General features: G+C 54.6%; 2 protein-coding genes across 2 annotated transcripts in view; one reads left to right on the forward strand and one right to left on the reverse strand.

Annotated features, from left to right (window-relative positions):
- Positions 1 to 20,204, forward strand: part of LOC140732962 (IgGFc-binding protein-like) — a 64,163-nt gene extending 43,959 nt beyond the window's left edge. Inside the window, exons 13-21 of the mRNA XM_073055697.1 lie at positions 1 to 561; positions 1,188 to 1,798; positions 2,934 to 3,501; positions 4,672 to 5,309; positions 15,685 to 16,273; positions 16,745 to 16,944; positions 18,355 to 18,732; positions 19,170 to 19,468; positions 19,992 to 20,204. The exon at positions 1 to 561 is cut by the window's left edge and continues 1 nt beyond it. Coding sequence (XP_072911798.1) covers positions 1 to 561; positions 1,188 to 1,798; positions 2,934 to 3,501; positions 4,672 to 5,309; positions 15,685 to 16,273; positions 16,745 to 16,944; positions 18,355 to 18,732; positions 19,170 to 19,468; positions 19,992 to 20,025 — 3,878 coding nt within the window. The 3' untranslated portion in view covers positions 20,026 to 20,204. The remainder of the gene's footprint in view (positions 562 to 1,187; positions 1,799 to 2,933; positions 3,502 to 4,671; positions 5,310 to 15,684; positions 16,274 to 16,744; positions 16,945 to 18,354; positions 18,733 to 19,169; positions 19,469 to 19,991) is intronic.
- A 2-nt stretch (positions 20,205 to 20,206) lies between these two features.
- Positions 20,207 to 25,411, reverse strand: part of LOC140732973 (complement C1q tumor necrosis factor-related protein 3-like) — a 30,387-nt gene continuing 25,182 nt past the window's right edge. The window contains exon 4 of the mRNA XM_073055708.1: positions 20,207 to 21,477. Within this exon, the coding sequence (XP_072911809.1) occupies positions 21,080 to 21,477 (398 nt within the window). The 3' untranslated portion in view covers positions 20,207 to 21,079. The remainder of the gene's footprint in view (positions 21,478 to 25,411) is intronic.

A 25,411-nucleotide genomic window follows, 5' to 3' on the forward strand; every position in this document is an offset into this window, starting at 1 on the left:
TAGACGGCATCAAGACCCAGCTGCCCATGACCCTGGAGGGTGGGAGACTGCGGCTGTCTCAACAGGGAACCTCTGCTGAGGTGGACACTGACTTTGGCCTGCGGGTATTCTATGATTGGAACTGGTTCCTGTTAGTCACCCTGTCCAGCAGTTACTTCCGGAACGTCTGTGGTCTTTGCGGCAACTTCAACGGGATAGAGAGCGATGACATGTTCTTCCCCAACAGCACGCAGGCCCCATCTGTGCTGGAGTGGGCGCGGAGCTGGAAAGTGAAGGACCGCGACCCGTTCTGCTGGGATCATTGCATGGGTAGCTGCCCCACCTGCCTGGACGCCGACAAGACCCGCTACGCTGGCCCGGATTTCTGCGGGATGCTGGAGGATGTCTTCGGGGAGTGCCACCCCAAGGTGGATCACAAGCCCTTCATGGACAACTGCATCTATGACGTCTGCCTGTACCAGGGGTCAAGGTTGCTGCTGTGCCAGGCGTTGCAGGCATATGCCACTGAATGCCAGCACAAAGGAATCATGGTGACAAACTGGCGGACCAGAACTTCCTGTCGTAAGTAGGGGACAGGGAGAGGTTGGCCTGTGTGTGTGTGTGTGTACTCATTACCCTGTGAGGGTCAGTGGGTGGGTGGGGGGGGGGGGGGTTACTGAAAGGGTACAGGGAGAGATAGGAGAGAGGGATACAGGTAGGGGAGTCGGGGAGTAACAAGAGGGTAGAGGGGAAGAGAGTGAATTTGGGGGTCATCCAGATAGGATAAAAGGAGAAGGATGGGGACAAAAGGGGACAGGGAGAGTGAAGGAGTAGAGAGTTGGAGAGAGCAAAAGGAGGTGGGAAGGAGTGGTGGAGTGAACGGGGTGAGAAGGGAGGGTAGAGGGAGAAGGGAGACTGTTAGAGGGAGAGTGGAGCAAGAGACCAACAGGAGAAGTGAAAGGAGAGGGAGAGGGGAGGGTTTGAAAGAGGACGGAGGGGAGATACGGGGGTGGGGGGGGAGAGTAGACAGAAGAGGAGTGGGGAGTGTAAAATGAATTGGTGTAGAGAGGTTGTACAATTGAGGGATCTATGCCTTTTCCACCTCTTTTTCCTCTCTCCCCCTCCCCTTTCTTCCCCCCTCCCCTCTCTCCCCCCTCTCCCCCCTCCCTGTCTCACTCTCTCCTATTTTCTCCCACACCACCCCACAGCAAAGGACTGCCCACTCCACAGCCACTACGAGGAGTGCGGTCGTGCCTGCCCGCCGAGCTGCGAGGACCCAGAGGGGACGTCCCCCTGTCCACGGCCCTGCATTGAGACCTGCACCTGTGATGAGGGGAGAGTGATGGTGGAGGGGAAATGCCAGCCAGTGGAGGAAGCTTGCGGCTGTGTCCACAGTGGCCTGCGCTACAGGCCCGGTCAGGTCTTCTGGCCCGGGGCGGGCTGCGGCCTACGCTGTGTGTGCCGGCCTAGGACGCAGCAGGCAGACTGCGAAGAGCGGCGGGGTTGTGGGCCCGGAGAGATCTGCAGCAAACAGGGCTGCCTCCCCGCTGGCCGTGCCTCCTGCTCGGCCCGCGGTTACCCCCACTACTACACCTTCGACGGTGTCCGGTTTGACTTCATGGGCACCTGCGTCTACCAGTTTGCAGGGCTGTGCAAGGACGAAGGGGGGCGGCCCAGGAGGGAGGGGCTGGTCCCCTTCCAGGTGCGAGTCCGTAATCAGCACAGGGGCAACACGGCTGTCTCTTACACACATGAGGTCACTCTGCTGCTCAACGGCACTTCGCTGGCCCTCAGCGCCCACTTCCCCTGGAGGGTGCTGGTGAGTGTGGGGGACTGGATTGGTAACGGGTGGGGATGGGAGAGGAGGGGTGGAGAGTGGGAGGGCATGGGGAAGACCACAGTCACTAGAGTCCCCAACAACCATCACCATCCCCCGTTCCCTGTCCCAAAGACACAACTGCCGCCCTCCACGACACAGTCCTATCACTGATCGCTATCTCCCCTCCTCCCCGTCCCATTATGCACCCTTCCCCCAAACCTACCTTCTCCCTGTCTAGATTGTTCTGATGGTGTCCCCGGTTTCTGGCTGTCTGAAATCCGCTCCCAATTCCTGCACCAGGCTGTCCATCACAGAGACCATTGGTTCTGCAGTCTGACCACTCCCTGCTGACACAGACAGCTGTCTAAGCCGGTCCTGTTTGCCCCATAGCCCTCCAAACCTTTGCCTGTCTGTCCTCAGACCACCCCACCGGGTGAAGTGGAACATGAACTGAGGAAGAGCACCTCAGTCCCCCCACCCCCTTCCCTACAGGGTAGCTTACCCCCCCAATGGTGTGAACAGCGAACGCTCCAACCTCGGTAAACCTGCTCTCCCTCACCCTTCTGATCACGTCTGCCCTTCCCACTTCCCTCCCTGTTCCATCCTGCTGTCAGATCCCACCATCTGACGCTCTGGGCTGTCTCCCAGACCCCTCACCCTCTTCCTGTCCCCCACCTCGCCTGCCAACTTTTCCCCACCCCTTCCCCCTCACTGCCCATCTCCCCTCTATCCTCTCATTCCAAAATGTTGACTGTCTAACTCCCTCCACGGAAGCTTTGTGACCTACTGAGTTCCTAAAGAAGCCTGCTTGTTCCAGGACCCTCTCCCCGTGTACCCACACACTCCCCTCTTGGTTCCTCCCCAATCCCCGCATCCTCACTGCCTCTGTGCCAGCACCCACCTCCTCTTCGTAGGCCCAATGGGTTGTGCTGTGGGACACCACGTGGTGCTGTAGGAAGGGGTGAGGAGGGAGTTCTGTGGGAGGGGGTGAGGGGTGGAACGCTCTGCGAAGGGGCGGTGAGGAGGGAGTGCTGTGGGAGGAGTGGTTCGGAGGCACAGTGGGCGGTGAGGGAGGAGGGAACACTGTGGAGGGACAACCCTGTCTCAAACCTTCACCCCTCGCTTCCCCTCACAGGTGGACGGCGTACTGTACAGTCTCCCGGCCCAGGTGGAAAGGGCTGGGGTGTGGGTGCAGTGGAGGGGCCGTGCTGCGGAGCTGCAGACAGACTTCGGCCTGATTCTGACCTTTGACTGGGACAGCTGGCTGACGCTCAGCCTGCCCAGCACCTACACCGGTGCCGTCTGCGGTCTGTGCGGCAACTACGATGGCTGGGCGCGGGGGGATCTAATCTTGCCAGACGGACGGGAGGTGGACAACGCCCAGGCCTTCGGCATTGCCTGGGAGGTGGAACGCACGCCGGGCTGCGTCTCGGGCTGCACGGGGAACTGCCCGCACTGCAGCAGTGCCAAGCAGCGGGTATATGCTGCCCCGGACCTCTGCGGCCGCCTCATCAGCAAGTTGGGGCCGTTCCGCGACTGCCACGCCAAGGTGGATCCTGACCCCTACTACCAGGACTGCCTGTTTGACTTGTGCCTGAATGGTGGCCGCCAGGACATCCTGTGCGAGGCGCTGGGGATCTACACCGCTGCCTGCCAGATGGAAGGGGCCGAGGTCCACCCCTGGAGGGGACGCGGCTTCTGTGGTGAATGTTTGCCGTCATCGGTGTGGGGATAGGGAGGGAGCCATGAAGGACTGTAGGGGTTGGAGGAGGTTGTGGCAACAGGAAGGGGTTGGGAAAGCCCGGCTGGTGTCACAGTGATCAGGAGGGGTGTCGTGGCTGGAGCGGGTCACCGAGACAGGGAGAGGAGGTGTGTCGCAGCCGTAGGGGGAAATACAGAAATGTGGAGCAGTGTAGGGGCCAGAGGGGGCCGCAGAGACAGGGAGAGGAGGTGTGTCGCGGCCGTAGGGGGAAATACAGAAATGCGGAGCAGTGTAGGGGCCAGAGGGGGTCACAGAGACAGGGAGAGGAGGTGTGTCGCGGCCATAGGGGGAAATACAGAAATGCGGAGCAGTGTAGGGGCCAGAGGGGGTCGCAGAGACAGGGAGAGGAGGTGTGTCGCGGCCGTAGGGGGAAATACAGAAATGCGGAGAAGTGTAGGGGCCAGAGGGGGCCGCAGAGACAGGGAGAGGAGGTGTGTCGCGGCCGTAGGGGGAAATACAGAAATGCGGAGCAGTGTAGGGGCCAGAGCGGGTCACCGAGACAGGGAGAGGAGGTGTGTCGCGGCCATAGGGGTAAATACAGAAATGTGGAGCAGTGTAGGGGCCAGAGGGGGCCACCGAGACAGGGAGAGGAGGTGTGTCGTGGCCATAGGGGTAAATACAGAAATGCGGAGCAGTGTAGGGGCCAGAGGGGGTGTGTTGCGGCCGTAGGGGTAAATACAGAAATACGGAGCAGTGTAGGGGCCAGAGGGGGCCACCGAGACAGGGAGAGGAGGTGTGTTGCGGCCGTAGGGGTAAATACAGAAATGCGGAGCAGTGTAGGGGCCAGAGGGGGCCACAGAGACGGAGAGGTGTGGAGCCAGAAGAGGTCACTTTGAAGAGGAGGGGTGTAGGGGCCAGAGGAGGTCACAGAGAATAGGAGGGGTGTTGGTGCTGGAGTGGGTCGCAGTGATGGACAGGGGTGTTGGGGCTGAAGGGGAGGGGTTTAGGGTCCGGACGTGGTCACATGACAGGGAATGGTGTGAGGACTGTGTATTAACCTATGCCCACACTAACTGCATCTCCCTCTCTGTTCCTTTTCCTCTCCCTCTCATCCGCTTTGTGCCTCCCCTGCCCTCTCTGCCCACCCCTCCTGTCCCATCTCCCTCCACAGAGCTCTCCTGCCCTGCCCACTCCAGCTATGTCCTGTGTGGCTCCCCCTGCCCGACTTCATGTGCCAGCCTGCGGGGCTGGGACACGGACACTGGCGGCAATGAAGACAGGGCTGTGTGCGGGGGTCACTGCCTGGAGGGCTGCCAGTGTGAGGAGGGGTACCTGCTGGAGGCGGGGGGTGAGTGTGTGCACCACTCCCGCTGCGGCTGTTTCCACCGTGGTTCCTACCTGCGTCAGGGTGAGGTGTCCTACCAGGAGCCAGTCTGCCGAAGTAAATGCAAGTGCCTGGGTGGGGGCCAGATGCAATGTCAGCCCCACCACTGCAGGGTTGGTGAGGGCTGCCAACTTCGCCAGGGCAAGTGGGGCTGTTTCCCGGAGGGTGGTGCCCGCTGCATCGCCTCGGGTGACCCACACTACCTCGCGCTGGACGGCAAACACTTTCAGTTCAGCGGCTCCTGCGCCTATCTGCTAAGCGGAGTGAAGGATGGGGCGGGCAGCGGCGGTCTTCCCCACTTCAGTGTCAAGGTGGAGAATAGGCCTTGGGGCGGCCGCAGTGGGGTCAACGTCACCCGCCGGGTCATGGTTTTAGTCGCCGGACACCACTTCATCTTGGAGCCCGGAGTCCGTGGGAGAGTGAAGGTGAGTCAGGAGACCAGCTGTTTGTCCTCCCTCCTTCCCGACACCCTGCTCTGTCTCTGTGAATCCCTCTAGCCCCTGCACATAACTACTGTCCCCATAACCCTCAATTTTTCCTTCTTTCAAACATTTATATAGCTGCAGCTTAAGTATAGTGAATGATCTGCCCACCTCTCTGAGGAGTAGACAGATCCAGGTGAGACTGGGACAGTCCCATGGACAACCATTCTGTTTGATTCCAGGACAAGGACCAGAAGAAATTCCTTTACTTAATCCTCATACACTGAGGTCTCTCTTCATTACTCCCCACCAGTCAGATTGTGTGTCTGACCATTGTACACTGAGGTTCCTCAATTTCACAACACTCTCCACCAATCACGCTGTGTTCTACCCTTGCACACTAATGGCCTCCTGTTCAATACTCCCTGCCAGTCATGGTGTGTGTCTTATTTTTGTACACCAAGGTCCCTCTGTTCCTCCCTACACCCCACCTTTCAGTGTATGTCCTGCCCTTGTACACTGTTCCCTCTGTCCCTCCCTACTCCCCACCTTACAGTGTGTGTCCTGCCCTTGTACACTGAGTTCCCTCTGTCCCTCCCTACTCCCCACCTTACAGTGTGTGTCCTGCCCTTGTACACTGTTCCCTCTGTCCCTCCCTACTCCCCACCTTACAGTGTGTGTCCTGCCCTTGTACACTGAGTTCCCTCTGTCCCACCCTACTCCCCACCTTACAGTGTGTGTCCTGCCCTTGTACATTGTTCCCTCTGTCCCTCCCTACTCCCCACCTTACAGTGTGTGTCCTGCCCTTGTACACTGTTCCCTCTGTCCCTCCCTACTCCCCACCTTACAGAGTGTGTCCTGCCCTTGTACACTGTTCCCTCTGTCCCTCCCTACTCCCCACCTTACAGTGTGTGTCCTGCCCTTGTACACCGAGTTCCCTCTGTCCCTCCCTACTCCCCACCTTACAGTGTGTGTCCTGCCCTTGTACACCGTTCCCTCTGTTCCTCCCTACTCCCCACCTTACAGTGTGTGTCCTGCCCTTGTAAACCGAGTTCCCTCTGTTCCTCCCTACTCCCCACCTTACAGTGTGTGTCCTGCCCTTGTACACCGAGTTCCCTCTGTCCCTCCCTACTCCCCACCTTACAGTGTGTGTCCTGCCCTTGTACACCGAGTTCCCTCTGTTCCTCCCTACTCCCCACCTTACAGTGTGTGTCCTGCCCTTGTACACCGAGTTCCCTCTGTCCCTCCCTACTCCCCACCTTACAGTGTGTGTCCTGCCCTTGTACACTGTTCCCTCTGTCCCTCCCTACTCCCCACCTTACAGTGTGTGTCCTGCCCTTGTACACTGTTCCCTCTGTCCCTCCCTACTCCCCACCTTACAGTGTGTGTCCTGCCCTTGTACACTGTTCCCTCTGTCCCTCCCTGCTCCCCACCTTACAGTGTGTGTCCTGCCCTTGTACACCGAGTTCCCTCTGTCCCTCCCTACTCCCCACCTTACAGTGTGTGTCCTGCCCTTGTACACTGTTCCCTCTGTCCCTCCCTACTCCCCACCTTACAGTGTGTGTCCTGCCCTTGTACACCGAGTTCCCTCTGTCCCTCCCTACTCCCCACCTTACAGTGTGTGTCCTGCCCTTGTACACCGAGTTCCCTCTGTCCCTCCCTACTCCCCACCTTACAGTGTGTGTCCTGCCCTTGTACACCGAGTTCCCTCTGTTCCTCCCTGCTCCCCACCTTACAGTGTGTGTCCTGCCCTTGTACACCGAGTTCCCTCTGTCCCTCCCTACTCCCCACCTTACAGTGTGTGTCCTGCCCTTGTACACCGAGTTCCCTCTGTCCCTCCCTACTCCCCACCTTACAGTGTGTGTCCTGCCCTTGTACACCGAGTTCCCTCTGTCCCTCCCTACTCCCCACCTTACAGTGTGTGTCCTGCCCTTGTACACCGAGTTCCCTCTGTCCCTCCCTACTCCCCACCTTACAGTGTGTGTCCTGCCCTTGTACACTGTTCCCTCTGTCCCTCCCTACTCCCCACCTTACAGTGTGTGTCCTGCCCTTGTACACTGAGTTCCCTCTGTCCCTCCCTACTCCCCACCTTACAGTGTGAGTCCTGCCCTTGTACACTGTTCCCTCTGTCCCTCCCTACTCCCCACCTTACAGTGTGTGTCCTGCCCTTGTACACCGAGTTCCCTCTGTCCCACCCTACTACCCACCTCATAGTGTGTGTCCTGCCCTTGTACACCGAGTTCCCTCTGTCCCTCCCTACTCCCCACCTTACAGTGTGTGTCCTGCCCTTGTACACCGAGTTCCCTCTGTCCCTCCCTACTCCCCACCTTACAGTGTGTGTCCTGCCCTTGTACACTGTTCCCTCTGTCCCTCCCTACTCCCCACCTTGCAGTGTGTGTCCTGCCCTTGTACACCGAGTTCCCTCTGTCCCACCCTACTACCCACCTCATAGTGTGTGTCCTGCCCTTGTACACCGAGTTCCCTCTGTCCCTCCCTACTCCCCACCTTACAGTGTGAGTCCTGCCCTTGTACACTGAGTTCCCTCTGTCCCTCCCTACTCCCCACCTTACAGTGTGTGTCCTGCCCTTGTACACTGTTCCCTCTGTCCCTCCCTACTCCCCACCTTACAGTGTGTGTCCTGCCCTTGTACACCGAGTTCCCTCTGTCCCTCCCTACTCCCCACCTTACAGTGTGTGTCCTGCCCTTGTACACCGAGTTCCCTCTGTCCCTCCCTACTCCCCACCTTACAGTGTGTGTCCTGCCCTTGTACACTGAGTTCCCTCTGTCCCTCCCTACTCCCCACCTTACAGTGTGTGTCCTGCCCTTGTACACTGTTCCCTCTGTCCCTCCCTACTCCCCACCTTACAGTGTGTGTCCTGCCCTTGTACACTGTTCCCTCTGTCCCACCCTACTCCCCACCTTACAGTGTGTGTCCTGCCCTTGTACACTGAGTTCCCTCTGTCCCTCCCTACTCCCCACCTTACAGTGTGTGTCCTGCCCTTGTACACTGTTCCCTCTGTCCCTCACTACTCCCCACCTTACAGTGTGTGTCCTGCCCTTGTACACTGAGTTCCCTCTGTCCCTCCCTACTCCCCACCTTACAGTGTGAGTCCTGCCCTTGTACACTGAGTTCCCTCTGTCCCTCCCTACTCCCCACCTTACAGTGTGTGTCCTGCCCTTGTACACTGTTCCCTCTGTCCCTCCCTACTCCCCACCTTACAGTGTGTGTCCTGCCCTTGTACACCGAGTTCCCTCTGTCCCTCCCTACTCCCCACCTTAGTGTGTGTCCTGCCCTTGTACACTGTTCCCTCTGTCCCTCCCTACTCCCCACCTTACAGTGTGTGTCCTGCCCTTGTACACCGAGTTCCCTCTGTCCCTCCCTACTCCCCACCTTACAGTGTGTGTCCTGCCCTTGTACACTGAGTTCCCTCTGTCCCTCCCTACTCCCCACCTTACAGTGTGTGTCCTGCCCTTGTACACTGTTCCCTCTGTCCCTCCCTACTCCCCACCTTACAGTGTGTGTCCTGCCCTTGTACACTGAGTTCCCTCTATCCCTCACTACTCCCCACCTTACAGTGTGTGTCCTGCCCTTGTACACTGTTCCCTCTGTCCCTCCCTACTCCCCACCTTACAGTGTGTGTCCTGCCATTGTACACTGTTCCCTCTGTCCCTCCCTACTCCCCACCTTACAGTGTGAGTCCTGCCCTTGCACACCGAGTTCCCTCTGTCCCTCCCTACTCCCCACCTTACAATGTGTGTCCTGCCCTTGTACACCAAGTTCCCTCTGTCCCTCCCTACTCCCCACCTTACAGTGTGTGTCCTGCCCTTGTACACCGAGTTCCCTCTGTCCATCCCTACTCCCCACCTTACAGTGTGTGTCCTGCCCTTGTACACCAAGTTCCCTCTGTCCCTCCCTACTCCCCACCTTACAGTGTGTGTCCTGCCCTTGTACACCGAGTTCCCTCTGTCCATCCCTACTCCCCACCTTACAGTGTGTGTCCTGCCCTTGTACACTGAGTTCCCTCTGTTCCTCCCTACTCCCCACCTTACAGTGTGAGTCCTGCCCTTCTACACCAAGTTCCCTCTGTTCCTCCCTACTCCCCACCTTACAGTGTGTGTCCTGCCCTTGTACACCGAGTTCCCTCTGTCCCTCCCTGCTCCCCACCTTACAGTGTGAGTCCTGCCCTTGCACACCGAGTTCCCTCTGTTCCTCCCTGCTCCCCACCTTGCAGTGTGCGTCCTGCCCTTGTACACCGAGTTCCCTCTGTCCCACCCTACTACCCACCTTACAGTGTGTGTCCTGCCCTTGTACACCGTTCCCTCTGTTCCTCCCTACTCCCCACCTTACAGTGTGTGTCCTGCCCTTGTACACCGAGTTCCCTCTGTTCCTCCCTACTCCCCACCTTACAGTGTGTGTCCTGCCCTTGTACACCGAGTTCCCTCTGTTCCTCCCTGCTCCCCACCTTGCAGTGTGCGTCCTGCCCTTGTACACTGTTCCCTCTGTCCCTCCCTACTCCCCACCTTACAGTGTGTGTCCTGCCCTTGTACACTGTTCCCTCTGTCCCTCCCTACTCCCCACCTTACAGTGTGTGTCCTGCCCTTGTACACTGAGTTCCCTCTGTCCATCCCTACTCCCCACCTTACAGTGTGTGTCCTGCCCTTGTACACTGAGTTCCCTCTATCCCTCACTACTCCCCACCTTACAGTGTGTGTCCTGCCCTTGTACACTGAGTTCCCTCTATCCCTCACTACTCCCCACCTTACAGTGTGTGTCCTGCCCTTGTACACTGAGTTCCCTCTGTCCCTCCCTACTCCCCACCTTACAGTGTGTGTCCTGCCATTGTACACTGTTCCCTCTGTCCCTCCCTACTCCCCACCTTACAGTGTGAGTCCTGCCCTTGCACACCGAGTTCCCTCTGTCCCTCCCTACTCCCCACCTTACAATGTGTGTCCTGCCCTTGTACACCAAGTTCCCTCTGTCCCTCCCTACTCCCCACCTTACAGTGTGTGTCCTGCCCTTGTACACCGAGTTCCCTCTGTCCATCCCTACTCCCCACCTTACAGTGTGTGTCCTGCCCTTGTACACCAAGTTCCCTCTGTCCCTCCCTACTCCCCACCTTACAGTGTGTGTCCTGCCCTTGTACACCGAGTTCCCTCTGTCCATCCCTACTCCCCACCTTACAGTGTGTGTCCTGCCCTTGTACACTGAGTTCCCTCTGTTCCTCCCTACTCCCCACCTTACAGTGTGAGTCCTGCCCTTCTACACCAAGTTCCCTCTGTTCCTCCCTACTCCCCACCTTACAGTGTGTGTCCTGCCCTTGTACACCGAGTTCCCTCTGTCCCTCCCTGCTCCCCACCTTACAGTGTGAGTCCTGCCCTTGCACACCGAGTTCCCTCTGTTCCTCCCTGCTCCCCACCTTGCAGTGTGCGTCCTGCCCTTGTACACCGAGTTCCCTCTGTCCCACCCTACTACCCACCTTACAGTGTGTGTCCTGCCCTTGTACACCGTTCCCTCTGTTCCTCCCTACTCCCCACCTTACAGTGTGTGTCCTGCCCTTGTACACCGAGTTCCCTCTGTTCCTCCCTACTCCCCACCTTACAGTGTGTGTCCTGCCCTTGTACACCGAGTTCCCTCTGTTCCTCCCTGCTCCCCACCTTGCAGTGTGCGTCCTGCCCTTGTACACTGTTCCCTCTGTCCCTCCCTACTCCCCACCTTACAGTGTGTGTCCTGCCCTTGTACACTGTTCCCTCTGTCCCTCCCTACTCCCCACCTTACAGTGTGTGTCCTGCCCTTGTACACTGAGTTCCCTCTATCCCTCACTACTCCCCACCTTACAGTGTGTGTCCTGCCCTTGTACACTGTTCCCTCTGTCCCTCCCTACTCCCCACCTTACAGTGTGTGTCCTGCCATTGTACACTGTTCCCTCTGTCCCTCCCTACTCCCCACCTTACAGTGTGAGTCCTGCCCTTGCACACCGAGTTCCCTCTGTCCCTCCCTACTCCCCACCTTACAATGTGTGTCCTGCCCTTGTACACCAAGTTCCCTCTGTCCCTCCCTACTCCCCACCTTACAGTGTGTGTCCTGCCCTTGTACACCGAGTTCCCTCTGTCCATCCCTACTCCCCACCTTACAGTGTGTGTCCTGCCCTTGTACACCAAGTTCCCTCTGTCCCTCCCTACTCCCCACCTTACAGTGTGTGTCCTGCCCTTGTACACCGAGTTCCCTCTGTCCATCCCTACTCCCCACCTTACAGTGTGTGTCCTGCCCTTGTACACTGAGTTCCCTCTGTTCCTCCCTACTCCCCACCTTACAGTGTGAGTCCTGCCCTTCTACACCAAGTTCCCTCTGTTCCTCCCTACTCCCCACCTTACAGTGTGTGTCCTGCCCTTGTACACCGAGTTCCCTCTGTCCCTCCCTGCTCCCCACCTTACAGTGTGAGTCCTGCCCTTGCACACCGAGTTCCCTCTGTTCCTCCCTGCTCCCCACCTTGCAGTGTGCGTCCTGCCCTTGTACACCGAGTTCCCTCTGTCCCACCCTACTACCCACCTTACAGTGTGTGTCCTGCCCTTGTACACCGTTCCCTCTGTTCCTCCCTACTCCCCACCTTACAGTGTGTGTCCTGCCCTTGTACACCGAGTTCCCTCTGTTCCTCCCTACTCCCCACCTTACAGTGTGTGTCCTGCCCTTGTACACCGAGTTCCCTCTGTTCCTCCCTGCTCCCCACCTTGCAGTGTGCGTCCTGCCCTTGTACACTGTTCCCTCTGTCCCTCCCTACTCCCCACCTTACAGTGTGTGTCCTGCCCTTGTACACTGTTCCCTCTGTCCCTCCCTACTCCCCACCTTACAGTGTGTGTCCTGCCCTTGTACACTGAGTTCCCTCTATCCCTCACTACTCCCCACCTTACAGTGTGTGTCCTGCCCTTGTACACTGAGTTCCCTCTGTCCCTCCCTACTCCCCACCTTACAGTGTGAGTCCTGCCCTTGCACACCGAGTTCCCTCTGTCCCTCCCTACTCCCCACCTTACAATGTGTGTCCTGCCCTTGTACACCAAGTTCCCTCTGTCCCTCCCTACTCCCCACCTTACAGTGTGTGTCCTGCCCTTGTACACCGAGTTCCCTCTGTCCATCCCTACTCCCCACCTTACAGTGTGTGTCCTGCCCTTGTACACCAAGTTCCCTCTGTCCCTCCCTACTCCCCACCTTACAGTGTGTGTCCTGCCCTTGTACACCGAGTTCCCTCTGTCCATCCCTACTCCCCACCTTACAGTGTGTGTCCTGCCCTTGTACACTGAGTTCCCTCTGTTCCTCCCTACTCCCCACCTTACAGTGTGAGTCCTGCCCTTCTACACCAAGTTCCCTCTGTTCCTCCCTACTCCCCACCTTACAGTGTGTGTCCTGCCCTTGTACACCGAGTTCCCTCTGTCCCTCCCTGCTCCCCACCTTACAGTGTGAGTCCTGCCCTTGCACACCGAGTTCCCTCTGTTCCTCCCTGCTCCCCACCTTGCAGTGTGCGTCCTGCCCTTGTACACCGAGTTCCCTCTGTCCCACCCTACTACCCACCTTACAGTGTGTGTCCTGCCCTTGTACACCGTTCCCTCTGTTCCTCCCTACTCCCCACCTTACAGTGTGTGTCCTGCCCTTGTACACCGAGTTCCCTCTGTTCCTCCCTACTCCCCACCTTACAGTGTGTGTCCTGCCCTTGTACACCGAGTTCCCTCTGTTCCTCCCTGCTCCCCACCTTGCAGTGTGCGTCCTGCCCTTGTACACTGTTCCCTCTGTCCCTCCCTACTCCCCACCTTACAGTGTGTGTCCTGCCCTTGTACACTGTTCCCTCTGTCCCTCCCTACTCCCCACCTTACAGTGTGTGTCCTGCCCTCGTACACTGTTCCCTCTGTCCCTCCCTACTCCCCACCTTACAGTGTGTGTTCTGCCCTTGTACACTGAGTTCCCTCTGTCCCTCCCCACCTTACAGTGTGTGTCCTGCCCTTGTACACTGAGTTCCCTCTGTTCCTCCCTACTCCCCACCTTACAGTGTGTGTCCTGCCCTTGTACACCAAGTTCCCTCTGTCCCTCCCTACTCCCGACCTTACAGTGTGTGTCCTACCCTTGTACACTGAGTTCCCTCTGTCCCTCCCTACTCCCCACCTTACAGTGTGTGTCCTGCCCTTGTACACTGAGTTCCCTCTGTCCCTCCCTACTCCCCACCTTACAGTGTGTGTCCTGCCCTTGTACACTGTTCCCTCTGTCCCTCCCTACTCCCCACCTTACAGTGTGTGTCCTTCCCTTGTACACTGAGTTCCCTCTGTCCCTCCCTACTCCCCACCTTACAGTGTGTGTCCTGCCCTTGTACACTGAGTTCCCTCTGTTCCTCCCTACTCCCCACCTTACAGTGTGTGTCCTGCCCTTGTACACCGAGTTCCCTCTGTCCCTCCCTACTCCCCACCTTACAGTGTGTGTCCTACCCTTGTACACTGAGTTCCCTCTGTCCCTCCCTACTCCCCACCTTACAGTGTGTGTCCTGCCCTTGTACACTGAGTTCCCTCTGTCCCTCCCTACTCCCCACCTTACAGTGTGTGTCCTGCCCTTGTACACTGAGTTCCCTCTGTCCCTCCCTACTCCCCACCTTACAGTGTGTGTCCTGCCCTTGTACACAGAGTTCCCTCTGTCCCTCCCTACTCCCCACCTTACAGTGTGTGTCCTGCCCTTGTACACTGAGTTCCCTCTGTCCCTCCCTACTCCCCACCTTACAGTGTGTGTCCTGCCCTTGTACACTGAGTTCCCTCTGTTCCTCCCTACTCCCCACCTTACAGTGTGTGTCCTACCCTTGTACACTGAGTTCCCTCTGTCCCTCCCTACTCCCCACCTTACAGTGTGTGTCCTGCCCTTGTACACAGAGTTCCCTCTGTCCCTCCCTACTCCCCACCTTACAGTGTGAGTCCTGCCCTTGTACACTGTTCCCTCTGTCCCTCCCTACTCCCCACCTTACAGTGTGTGTCCTGTTTCTATACACTGAGTTCTCTCTGTCCCTCAGTAGCCCCGGACAGTTGTTCTAATGAGGTGAGAGGAGGCAGTTAGTTTATATTGTCCTTGGAATTTAGAAGAAACTCAAACACAAGACCCCAAGGGTGAGGGCAATGTTTGATGTTGAGTAGCCCTCAGTCAGTGGGAATGATTCAGGGTCACTCCTTTAAATCTGAACTGTGTAGAAAATTTTCCCTTGGGCTGGTGAGTGTGGTTGGAAGTTTTGAATCCCAGCGATTATCAGCTGTGGAGGTCGGTGGACCTGGAGAGGGACTGATAGCTGGGTGGTGGAGAGAGTGAGAGCTCTCTCTCATGGAATGTAGAAAGGTACCGTACAGTAAAGGCCCTTCAGCCCACAATGTTCTGTTGACCTTTTAATCTACTCCAACATCAATCTGACCCTTCGCTCCCACATTGCCCTCCATTTTTCAATCACCCATGTGACCATATCACATCGGAGCAGAATGGTGTCATTTGGCCCATCAAGTTTGCTCCACTATTTCAGAATGGCTAATTTTTTTACCCCTCTCAACCCTATTCTCCAGCCTTCTCCCTGTAACCTTTGATTCCCTTACTGATGAAGAACCTATCAACCTCCACTATAAATATACCCAAAGATTTGGCCTCCACAGCCACCTGTGCCAATGAATTCCACAGATTACTCATTCCCCAGCTAAAGAAATTCCTCCTTATCTCTGATCTAAACGGAAGTCCGTCTATCCTTAGGCTGTACCGTCTGGTCCTAGACTTCCCCATATTTGCCTAAGAGACTTTAAAATGTCCCTAATGTATCTGCTTCTATCACCACCCCTGGCAGGATCTTCCACACATTTGCCACTCTCTGTTTACCTCTGATATCTCCCCTTTCCTTCAATCTCCTTAAAAGGATGTCCTCTGGTGATTATCTACTTCTGCCCTGGGGAAAAGTCTCTGGTTGTCCACTCTATCTATGCCTCTTTTCATCTTACGCACTTCTATCCAGTCACCTTTCATCTTCCCTCGCTCCAGAGAGAAAAGTCCTAGCTTGCTCAACCTATCTCCATAAGACATGTTCTCTGATCCAGAAAGCATCCTGGTAAATCTCTTCTGAACCCCCTCTAAAACTTCCACACCCTTCCTATAATGAGGCAACAGGATCTGAACAGAGTACTCCAAGTGTGGTCTAGCCAGGGTTTATGGAGCTGCAACATTACCTCTCGTCTCATGAAGACTATGTGCCTTCTCAACCACCTTTGCAATTTGCTCAGTAGCTTGGAAGGATCTATTAGTCAGGAACACATTGAGATGCTCAGCAATAAACTACACTTGCTGTCATTCTGCCCTTCTCACCCATTCTATCCCTTTCCTTGTCTGCAGGTGGATGAAGAGTGGTTCAACTTGCCGGTGCAGCTGTCCAGTGTAGGGGAGGAGGAAGAGATGGAAGAGGTGTGGGTGGAGCTCGAGGGTCACAGGACGGTGCTTCGAGCCTCCTTCAGCCTGGAAGTCGCCTATGATGGGCTGTACCAAGTTGATATTTGGGTGCCCAGCACCTATCGGCGTCAGTTGGGTGGTCTGTGTGGGGACTACACTGGCACAAGCAGCGCAGACTTCGCCCTCCCTGATGGCAAGACCACCAGAAACGTGACGCATTTTGGAGAGGCGTGGCAGGATAAAGGGGCCGTGGGTTGCACCCATGGTTGTGGATCCTCCTGCTTCACCTGCGCAGCTGACCACAGCCAGCTGTTTGCTGGGAGAGCCTACTGTGGCCGGATTAAAGACCTGGCAGGGCCCTTCTCTCTCTGCCTGTCAAAGGTGGATCCCACGCCCTTCTTCCAGGAATGCGTTTTCGACCTGTGTGCAGCCCAGGGAAAGCAGGATGTGCTGTGTCGTGCAATGCGTGCTTTCGCTGTGGCCTGTCAGCTGGAGGGCATCTCCATCCAGGCCTGGAGGAGCAAGGACTTCTGCCGTGAGTGCCTATGCCTGGTTCCTCAGCCACCAACCGTCCCATCGTTGACCATCCCACTTCCTCTTCTCTGAACATCTTGTGTCTCCTCCACTGAAAATCCCGTTCCATTTGCCCCTCCCTTGAATGTCCCTGCCCACCCTTGAACATCCTCGCTGTTCAGCCGTACCATCCAGTGCCCTACTTCCCAGCTGTCACTGATCATCCTGTGATATTCCCTCAATTCCTCCCACTCACTCTGATCAATTCTCCAACTGTCCGATTATGTTCCCACCTACTGATTCCAATGATTAAAGCAATGGTTCTATCCTCATTACACCTTCCCCTCCTCCCCACTTCCCTCCTACTTTCCACACACTCCCCACTCCCTGCCAGTAAACATCCCAGTGAATGACCTTACTCTCAGACGACCGAACCCTGGTACGACAGCCCTACACTGTGTCATTGACCCTGTTCAACCATGTCTCCCACCAGCTCTGTCCTGTCCTGCCAACAGCCACTACGAGCTGTGTGCTAATACCTGTGGGACTGGCTGTGCTTCGACCATCACCTCAACCCCATGTGACCACCACTGTTCCGAGGGTTGCCAGTGTGACCCAGGGTTTGCCCTGAGTGGCGCCGACTGCGTCCCCATCGAATCCTGCGGCTGTGTCTATCATGGCAGATACCTCAAGGTAACGGATTTCTTAGACCACATGGAGTGAGTAGTTTCCTGTAGAGGGAGCTTCACTCTGTGCCTGACCCCGGGAGTGTGTGATGGGACGGTGTGGAGGGAGCTTCACTCTGTGTCTGACCCCGGGAGTGTGCGATGGGACGGTGTGGAGGGAGCTTCACTCTGTGTCTGACCCCGGGAGTGTGCGATGGGACGGTGTGGAGGGAGCTTCACTCTGTGTCTGACCCCGGGAGTGTGCGATGGGACGGTGTGGAGGGAGCTTCACTCTGTGTCTGACCCCGGGAGTGTGCGATGGGACGGTGTGGAGGGAGCTTCACTCTGTGTCTGACCCCGGGAGTGTGCGATGGGACGGTGTGGAGGGAGCTTCACTCTGTGTCTGACCCCGGGAGTGTGCGATGGGACGGTGTGGAGGGAGCTTCACTCTGTGTCTGACCCCGGGAGTGTGCGATGGGACGGTGTGGAGGGAGATTCACTCTGTGTCTGACCCCAGGAGTGTGTGATGGGACGGTGTGGAGGGAGCTTCACTCTGTGTCTGAACCCGGGAGTGTGCGATGGGACGGTGTGGAGGGAGCTTCACTCTGTGTCTGACCCCGGGAGTGTGTGATGGGACGGTGTGGAGGGAGCTTCACTCTGTGTCTGACCCCGGGAGTGTGTGATGGGACGGTGTGGAGGGAGCTTCACTCTGTGTCTGAACCCGGGAGTGTGTGATGGGACGGTGTGGAGGGAGCTTCACTCTGTGTCTGAACCCGGGAGTGTGTGATGGGACGGTGTGGAGGGAGCTTCACTCTGTGTCTGACCCCGGGAGTGTGTGATGGGACGGTGCGGAGGGAGCTTCACTCTGTGTCTGACCCCGGGAATGTGTGATGGGACGGTGTGGAGGGAGCTTCACTCTGTGTCTGACCCCGGGAGTGTGTGATGGAACAATGTGGTGGGAGCTTCACTCTGTGTCTGACCCCGGGAGTGTGTGATGGGACGGTGTGGAGGGAGCTTCACTCTGTGTCTGACCCCGGGAGTGTGTGATGGGACGGTGTGGAGGGAGCTTCACTCTGTGTCTGACCCCAGGAGTGTGTGATGGGACGGTGTGGAGGGAGCTTCACTCTGTGTCTGACCCCGGGAGTGTGTGATGGGACGGTGTGGAGGGAGCTTCACTCTGTGTCTGAACCCGGGAGTGTGTGATGGGACGGTGTGGAGGGAGCTTCACTCTGTGTCTGACCCCAGGAGAATGTGTTGGGACTTTGTTGAAGGAAATTCTATGGAGATATCGAACACTGGGATGATTTTCCCTGGAATGACCTGGAGTTGATGGACAATGGAGGAGCTGTGGGTCCTCATTCTGGATGCCGATTGAGAAGAAATTAGTGTAAATTGGAGATTACTGTTGTGGGGTGTGTGACACTCTTCTCACCCACAGGTAAACGAGACCATCTACACGGCGAACTGCACGGAGATCTGTACCTGCATCAGCACGGGCACCGTGAGCTGTCAGAATGTGCAATGCCTCCCGCCCTCTGCCTGCGAACTGCGTCATGGACAAAGGGGGTGCTACCGGAACAGAGTCTGCTCCATCGAGGAAGACCGGACCCTGAACGTATTCATGGACCAGGTGGTACCAGTGGAAATGGTGGGCACTTTCATCCTGGCCACTGTGTCCAACCCCTCGTTTGACCCTTGGTTCCGGCTGCTGGTGGACTTCAAAGCCTGTGACAACAGCAAGGAACCACAGCTGTTGGCTGTCTACGCTTACTTCAAGGGTGCCTTTGTTGTGGTGACTAATGGCGAGAACGCCTGGGTAAGGCTGAATGGGTGGGGGGGTGTGGGGGGGCGAATGGTTTTGGTTGGACAGTGAATGGATAGGTGGTTGGACCATTAAATCTTGAATGTGAATGGAGGGTTGGGCTATAAATAACAATCAGTGATTGGACTGATTGGATGGGAAAATTAACGGATGGTCAGTAATTGGATGGACCATCAATGGATAGTAAGTGATTGGATGGGACCATCAGCGGGTGGTCAGTGATTAGATGAGTGGACATACAGTAGAAGTCAGCGATTGGACGGCAATGTGTGAAAAGAGGTTGGACGGGGAGTTAATGGATAGGCAATTTGCGTATGGCCAGTCATTGGAATGTCAATGATTGGATGGGACAATTTGTGAACAGCTTGGTGACAAGGAAGGGCTTGGGAGTAAAGTTCGCTGTCTTCTAACGTCTTGTTCTCCCACACTAGGTGAATGGACGCCAGGTGAGGAGAGATCAGCTGCCACTGAAGCCCACTGCCCAGCTCAGCATCCGGATGGACAAGGGCAGCCTCGTCCTGGATCTGGCCGACATTGTCCAGCTGCAGTTCAGAGGCGCTAGGGAGCTGCTCCTGATGGTGGACAGGAGCTTGAGAGGGCAGCTGCAGGGCACCTGTGGGCCACTGCAGGAGGGGGGAGGTGATCTCCAGCTACTGCTGCCCGATGGACAGCTGGCAGACAGTGTCCAGAAATACTTCAGTGGCTGGCGGGCAGCTGAGTTCTCTGGCTGGTGAGTTGGGGTGCTGGAGGGAGGAAGGATGACTGGGTGAGGGTGTCATGGGTCCTGGTGGAGGCTGAGTTCTTAAGGTTGTTAGTCTGAGTTCTGGCGGGTCACTCTTCCTAAGAAGATCACTGTCTCTATCCCCCCGCCACCATCCACTGATCTCAGTCCACAACTGCTGGATCTAGCATCAGTTGGAAACACAGAAGGAACAAAGTTGTTCAGCTTGGACACAGGCCCTTCAGCCCATTAAGCTCATGCCAGCCAACCGCCATTCATTGACACCAATCCCAATTCATAACCCATCGTCCATGTACACAGGGTGGGCGGAGGTGCTAATTACAGCAGATGATTACAGCTCATTCTCCATGCCTGCTCTTTGGGATGTGGGGGAAACCTATGGAAAATATAGAAACTCCACACATGCACAGACACAGGTGAGGTGGGGTCGATCTGGCTTCTCTGAGACCTGGGAGGCAGTGACTAAACCTGTCCTGTTCTTCACTGACCCCCATCTGTATTTTTCTTCCAGTGCAACCTCAGCGGAACCTTCTCTTCTCCACTGATGAGATGTTCTGCCTTGGAAACCAGGCATCCTCACTCGACACTGTTGAATGGCCCCCTCCCAACCGTTGCCAAGTCTCTTGTACTCCCTCCCATGAAGTGACGGACGGGAAGAGGGGGCAAATTTAATCTGCACTTTAAACCAGATCCAAGACAATAAAGTTTTCCAAATTCAACAGCAGCAGGTGTCCATGTTGGATTTATTCAAGCTGAACGAAATTAATTCACACTGAGGAGTCCTGCTCAATTGGGGGGCAGATTGGGATTAAAGAGTAGGGTTAAATTGGAATTAAAATTATAGGGGTGCATTAGATATGGAGCGATGTTAAAGGGGATGGTATTAAAAGAAAGTGTCTGGTTTGGGTGGTATTAAAGGAAATCCTTGAGCCGATATGAGATAGAAGCAGAATTAGGCTATTTAGCCCATCGAGTCTGCTCCATCATTCCGGTGAAACGGTGTTAAAGGGTCTGGGTTAGATTGGGGTGGTAGTAATTAGGAGGGGTCAGATGTAAAAGTATTAAGCATGAGCGGTGGGGCTGGGATTAGAGAGGAGGAGTCATTCTGAGTCAGGTGAGGAAGTGGGAGATAGATTAAAAGGGAGCACTGGGGACCAAATAAGAGTTGAGAGCGTGGGCTTTGACAGGAAGGGAGGGGTTCAGGATCTGGGAGGAAGTGTGATCGGTGGGCGGGTGGGGTCAGGCGTGGGTAGCTGTGCAGTGGAGATAACCAGGAAGAATGAGTTCTGAGTGAGTTGGGGAGGTTGTGAGAGATCAGGGGAACTTTAGAATGGGGAGGTTTCAGTACTGATATCTGTCAGGATGTCCTGGGAGAATTAGGCAAATGCCTTCAGTAGAGTGGGAGAATCTGAGGGGAGAGTTGATGATGGGAGGGGAAGTTCGAGAAGATTTTGGCAATGGGAATGGGGGAGGGTATGTCAGATGGAAGGAAAGGGTTGCCAATGGGCATATTGGCTGATTGAGGGTCCAATGGGGAAATTGGCGGCTGGGGCACAAGGAACTTGGTGGGACCCTGTATACCCAACCAACAGTGGGACTTTAAGTCCTCTTCAAGAGAAAGCCCTGAAAGTTTAGAGAATTCCTTTCACTCCAAGTGCTACCCTGCAGCAGCTTCACCCACACGATGTCTCCCCTGACAAGGGGCAGGATGATGGACATAGAAGCAGTTTGCGCCTGGTCAGAATGCAGTAGGCTATGGATGTAGCTCTGAGCCACCCCATTCTTCATTAGCTGCACCAAGGTGTCCAGGGAATTTGTCTGGCCAAGCAGTGAGTAGGAGAAGTAGAAGATCCCATTCATGGGGGCAATGAAGTTCCCAGAGCTGGCATTGTATGCTTGGCCGTTGTTGATATCAACCTGGTTGTAAATGAGCTTTGTCGGGCCGACTGGGTTGCTGCCATAGGAAACCTGTGCATGGAAAATGACGCTGGGCACGTCTAGAAACAAAACACAGAAGATCCGTGAGAGGGTGGCTTGCAATTGTAGACTAACCCAGCACGAAACAAGTCCAATATCCACGGTGCGTGTCTAAGCTGCTTCAAGTATTTTGGGTGTGCCACAGTGGTCCGTCCGATACTACTACAGCTCAGGGCATTCCAGAGTTCAGAGTTCAATTGCAGTGCCATTCTGTAAAGAGTCTCTGTACGACCTCCACATGGAATGTGTGGCTTTTCTCCGGGTGCTGCTCTTTTCTCCCACAGTCCAAGGATATACTAGGTAGGTTAATTGGTCATTGTAAATTGTCTGTAATTAGGTTAGGGTTAATTGGGATTGTGGGGTCACTGGGGCAGTGTGTTTTCAAGGGCTGGGTGGACCTACTCTCTGGTGTATCACTAAAGAAACAAAAATAATCTTCCCACTGCCTCTGTAAGGCTGACAGCAGAAACATGTCCCAACCCAGACATTCTCTCTTCTTCCATCTCCATTCAAAGCTCGGAAGCTTGTCCCACCAGGCTCAAGGGGAGCTTCTACCCAATTATCATAGGAGTATTGATCAGTCCCCTGGTACGATAACATGGACTCTTGACCTCCCATTCTACCTCATTAAGGCCCTTGCACCCATGGTCTGTCTGCACTGCACTTCAACACTTAATTCTGCATTTTGTTATTGTTTACCCTTGTACTACCTCAATGCACTGATGTTGTGTAATGATCTGCATGATGTAAAACAGTTTTTCACTGTCCCTCGGGCCATGTGACAATAATAATCCAATATACCAATGATTTGAAACACCTCCATGAGGTCATCCCTCTGACTTCTTCCTATGGCCCTTATGATTTTATACACCTCTATAAAATCACCTCTGAATCTCCTACTTTCATTCTCCTAGAATAAAATCCTAGCTTGCTCAAATTTTCCCTATAATTCAGGGCCTGAACCCTAGCATTATCCTTATAAAACCTCTGCACTATTTTAATGTCTTTTTTATACCATGCTTACAGAATTGTACACAATAGTCTAGACACAGCCTTGCTAACAACTGCAACATAATGCCCTAGCTTTAATATTTAGTGCCCTGACCGATGAAGTGTACCAATTGCCTTTCTCATTACCCTACCTCTGACACCACTTTTCTGAACTTTATAAATGTGATCTCTTGCAACTATTGCCTGGTGTTGTGTCATAGTACACTACCGCACACAAACAGCCCTTTAGCTCATCTAGTCCATGCCAAACTGTTATTCTGCCTCGTGGCATTGACCCACAACTGGACCATAGCCCTCCAAACCGCATCCATCCATGTATCTTCTCTTAAGTGTGGAAATCAAACTTGCACCCACACTTCCACTGGCAGTTTGTTCCACACTCTGAGTGAAGAAGTTTTCCTTCCTGTTCCCCTTAACTTTTGACCTCAAGTTCTAGTCTCACCTCGGATGACCTTCAAATGAAAAAGCCTGCTTGCATTAACCTTATCTATAACATACTATTTTGTATACCCCTATCAAATCTCCACTCATTCTCCTATGCTCCAGGCAATTAAGTCCTAAACTATTTAATCTTTCCCTATATCTCAAGTCCTCAAGTCCTGGCAACATCCTTCTAAATTTTCTCTGTACTCTCTCAATCTCATATATTTCCTGTATGTAGGTGACCAGAATTGCATACAATACTCCAAATTAGGCCTCAGCATCGTCTTATTCATAACACCCACAACAGCTTAATATTTTGATTTATGAAGGGCAATATCTGAAAGCTCTCTTTATAACCCTATTGATGTCTCACACTGTCTGCATTAAGTTCCATCTGCCATTTTTCCAGCTGGACCAGATCTTGGTGCAAGCTTTGATATATTTTTTCACTGTCCACTATGACTTTCTATATTGGTGTCATCTGCAAATTTTCACAATCAGATCGTTGATAATAAATTTACTTTTGAACTTTTTGATATAAACATATACACAACATATACAACTTTTCTTGTGGCATACTCAATAACCATAACAGAACTGATGACAAACAGCCCAGCTAGGGAACTCAACCAGAGTGCAGAAGACAACAAGCTGTGCAAACACAAAAGAAGGGTAATTGAAAGTGATTCCATTGTTTGTGACAACATTTCAATGACACGACAAGTGAAGTTGAGTGAACTTATCCCCTTTTGTTCAACAGCCTGATGGTTGAGGGGTAGTAACTGTTCCTGAACCTGGTGGTGTGAGTCCTGAGGCTTCTGCACCTTCTTCCTGATGGCAGCAGTGAGAAGAGAACATGTCCTGAGTGATGGGGGTCCCCGATGATGGATGCTGCTTTCCTGCAATAACGCTTTGAGTGCTCAGTAGTGGGGAGAGCTTTCCTTGTGATGCACTGGGCAGTATCTACTAATTTTTGTTGGATTTTCTACTACATTGATATTTCCACATCAGGCTGTGATGCAGCTGGTCGATAAACTCACCACAACATATCTATACAACACATACAAAATGCTGGTAGAACACAGCAGGCCAGGCAGCATCTATAAGGAAAAGCACTGTTGACTTTTCAGGCTGAGACCTTTCATCAGGACTGACTGAAAGGAAAGATAGTAAGAGATTTGAAAGTAGTGGGGGGAGGGGGAAATGCGAAATGATAGAAGACCGGAGGGGGTGGGATGAAGCTAAGAGCTGGAAAGGTGATTGGCGAAAGTGATACAGACCTGGAGAAGGGAAAGGATCATGGGACGGGAGGCCTCAGGAGAAAGAAAGTGGGGGGGAGCACCAGAGGGAGATGGAGAACAGGCAGAGTGATAGGCAGAGAGAGAGAAAAAAAACAAACAACTAAATATTGTCAGGGATGGGGTAAGAAGGGGAGGAGAGGCATTAACGGAAGTTAGAGAAGTCAATGTTCATGCCATCAGGTTGGAGGCTACCCAGTCAGTATATAAGGTGTTGTTCCTCCAACTTGAGTGTGGCTTCATCTTGACAGTAGAGGAGTCCCATGGATAGACATATCAGAATGGGAATGGGACATGGAATTAAAATGTGTGGCCACTGGGAGATCCTGCTTTCTCTGGCGGACCGAGCGTAGGTGTTCAGCGAAACGGTCTCCCAGTCTGCGTCAGGTCTCACCAATATATAAAAGGCCACACCGGGAGCACCGGATGCAGTATATCACACCAGCTGACTCACAGGATGAGGCTTTTCATTCTAGGACGAAGGAGATGTCTTCCTTTTTTAAACAAAGGGGCTTCCCTTCTTCTACCATCAACACTGCTCCCAAACGCATCTCTCCCATTTCCCGCACATCTGCCCTCACCCCATCCGCCCGCCACCCCACTCGGGATAGGGTTCCCCTTGTCCTCACCTACCGCCCCACCAGCCTCCAGGTCCAACGTATAATTCTCCGTAACTTCTGCCACCTCCAACGGGATCCCACTACCCAGCAAATTGTTCCCTCCCCCCCTTTTCTGCTTTCCGCAGGGATCGCTCCCTACGCGACTCCCTTGTCCACTCGTCCTCCCCCATCCCTTCCCACCGATCTCCCTCCTGGCACTTATCCTTGTAAGCGGAACAACTGCCCTTACACTTCCTCCCTCACCACCATTCAGGGCCCCTGACAGTCCTTCCAGGTGAGGCGACATTTCACCTATGAGTTGGCTGGTGTGATATACTGCGTCCGATGCTCCCGGTGTGGCCTTTTATATATTGGTGAGACCCGACGCAGACTGGGAGACCATTTCACTGAACAGCTACGCTCAGTCCACCAGAGAAAGCAGGATCTCCCAGTGGCCACACATTTTAATTCCATGCCCCATTCCCATTCTGATATGTCTATCCATGGCCTCCTCTACTGTCAAGATGAAGCCACACTCAGGTTGGAGGAATAACACCTTATATACCGGCTGGGTAGCCTCCAACCTGATGGCATGAACATTGACTTCTCTAACTTCCGTTAAT

This window comes from Hemitrygon akajei, chromosome 1 (genome assembly GCF_048418815.1).
Source record: "Hemitrygon akajei chromosome 1, sHemAka1.3, whole genome shotgun sequence".
NCBI lineage: Eukaryota > Metazoa > Chordata > Chondrichthyes > Myliobatiformes > Dasyatidae > Hemitrygon > Hemitrygon akajei.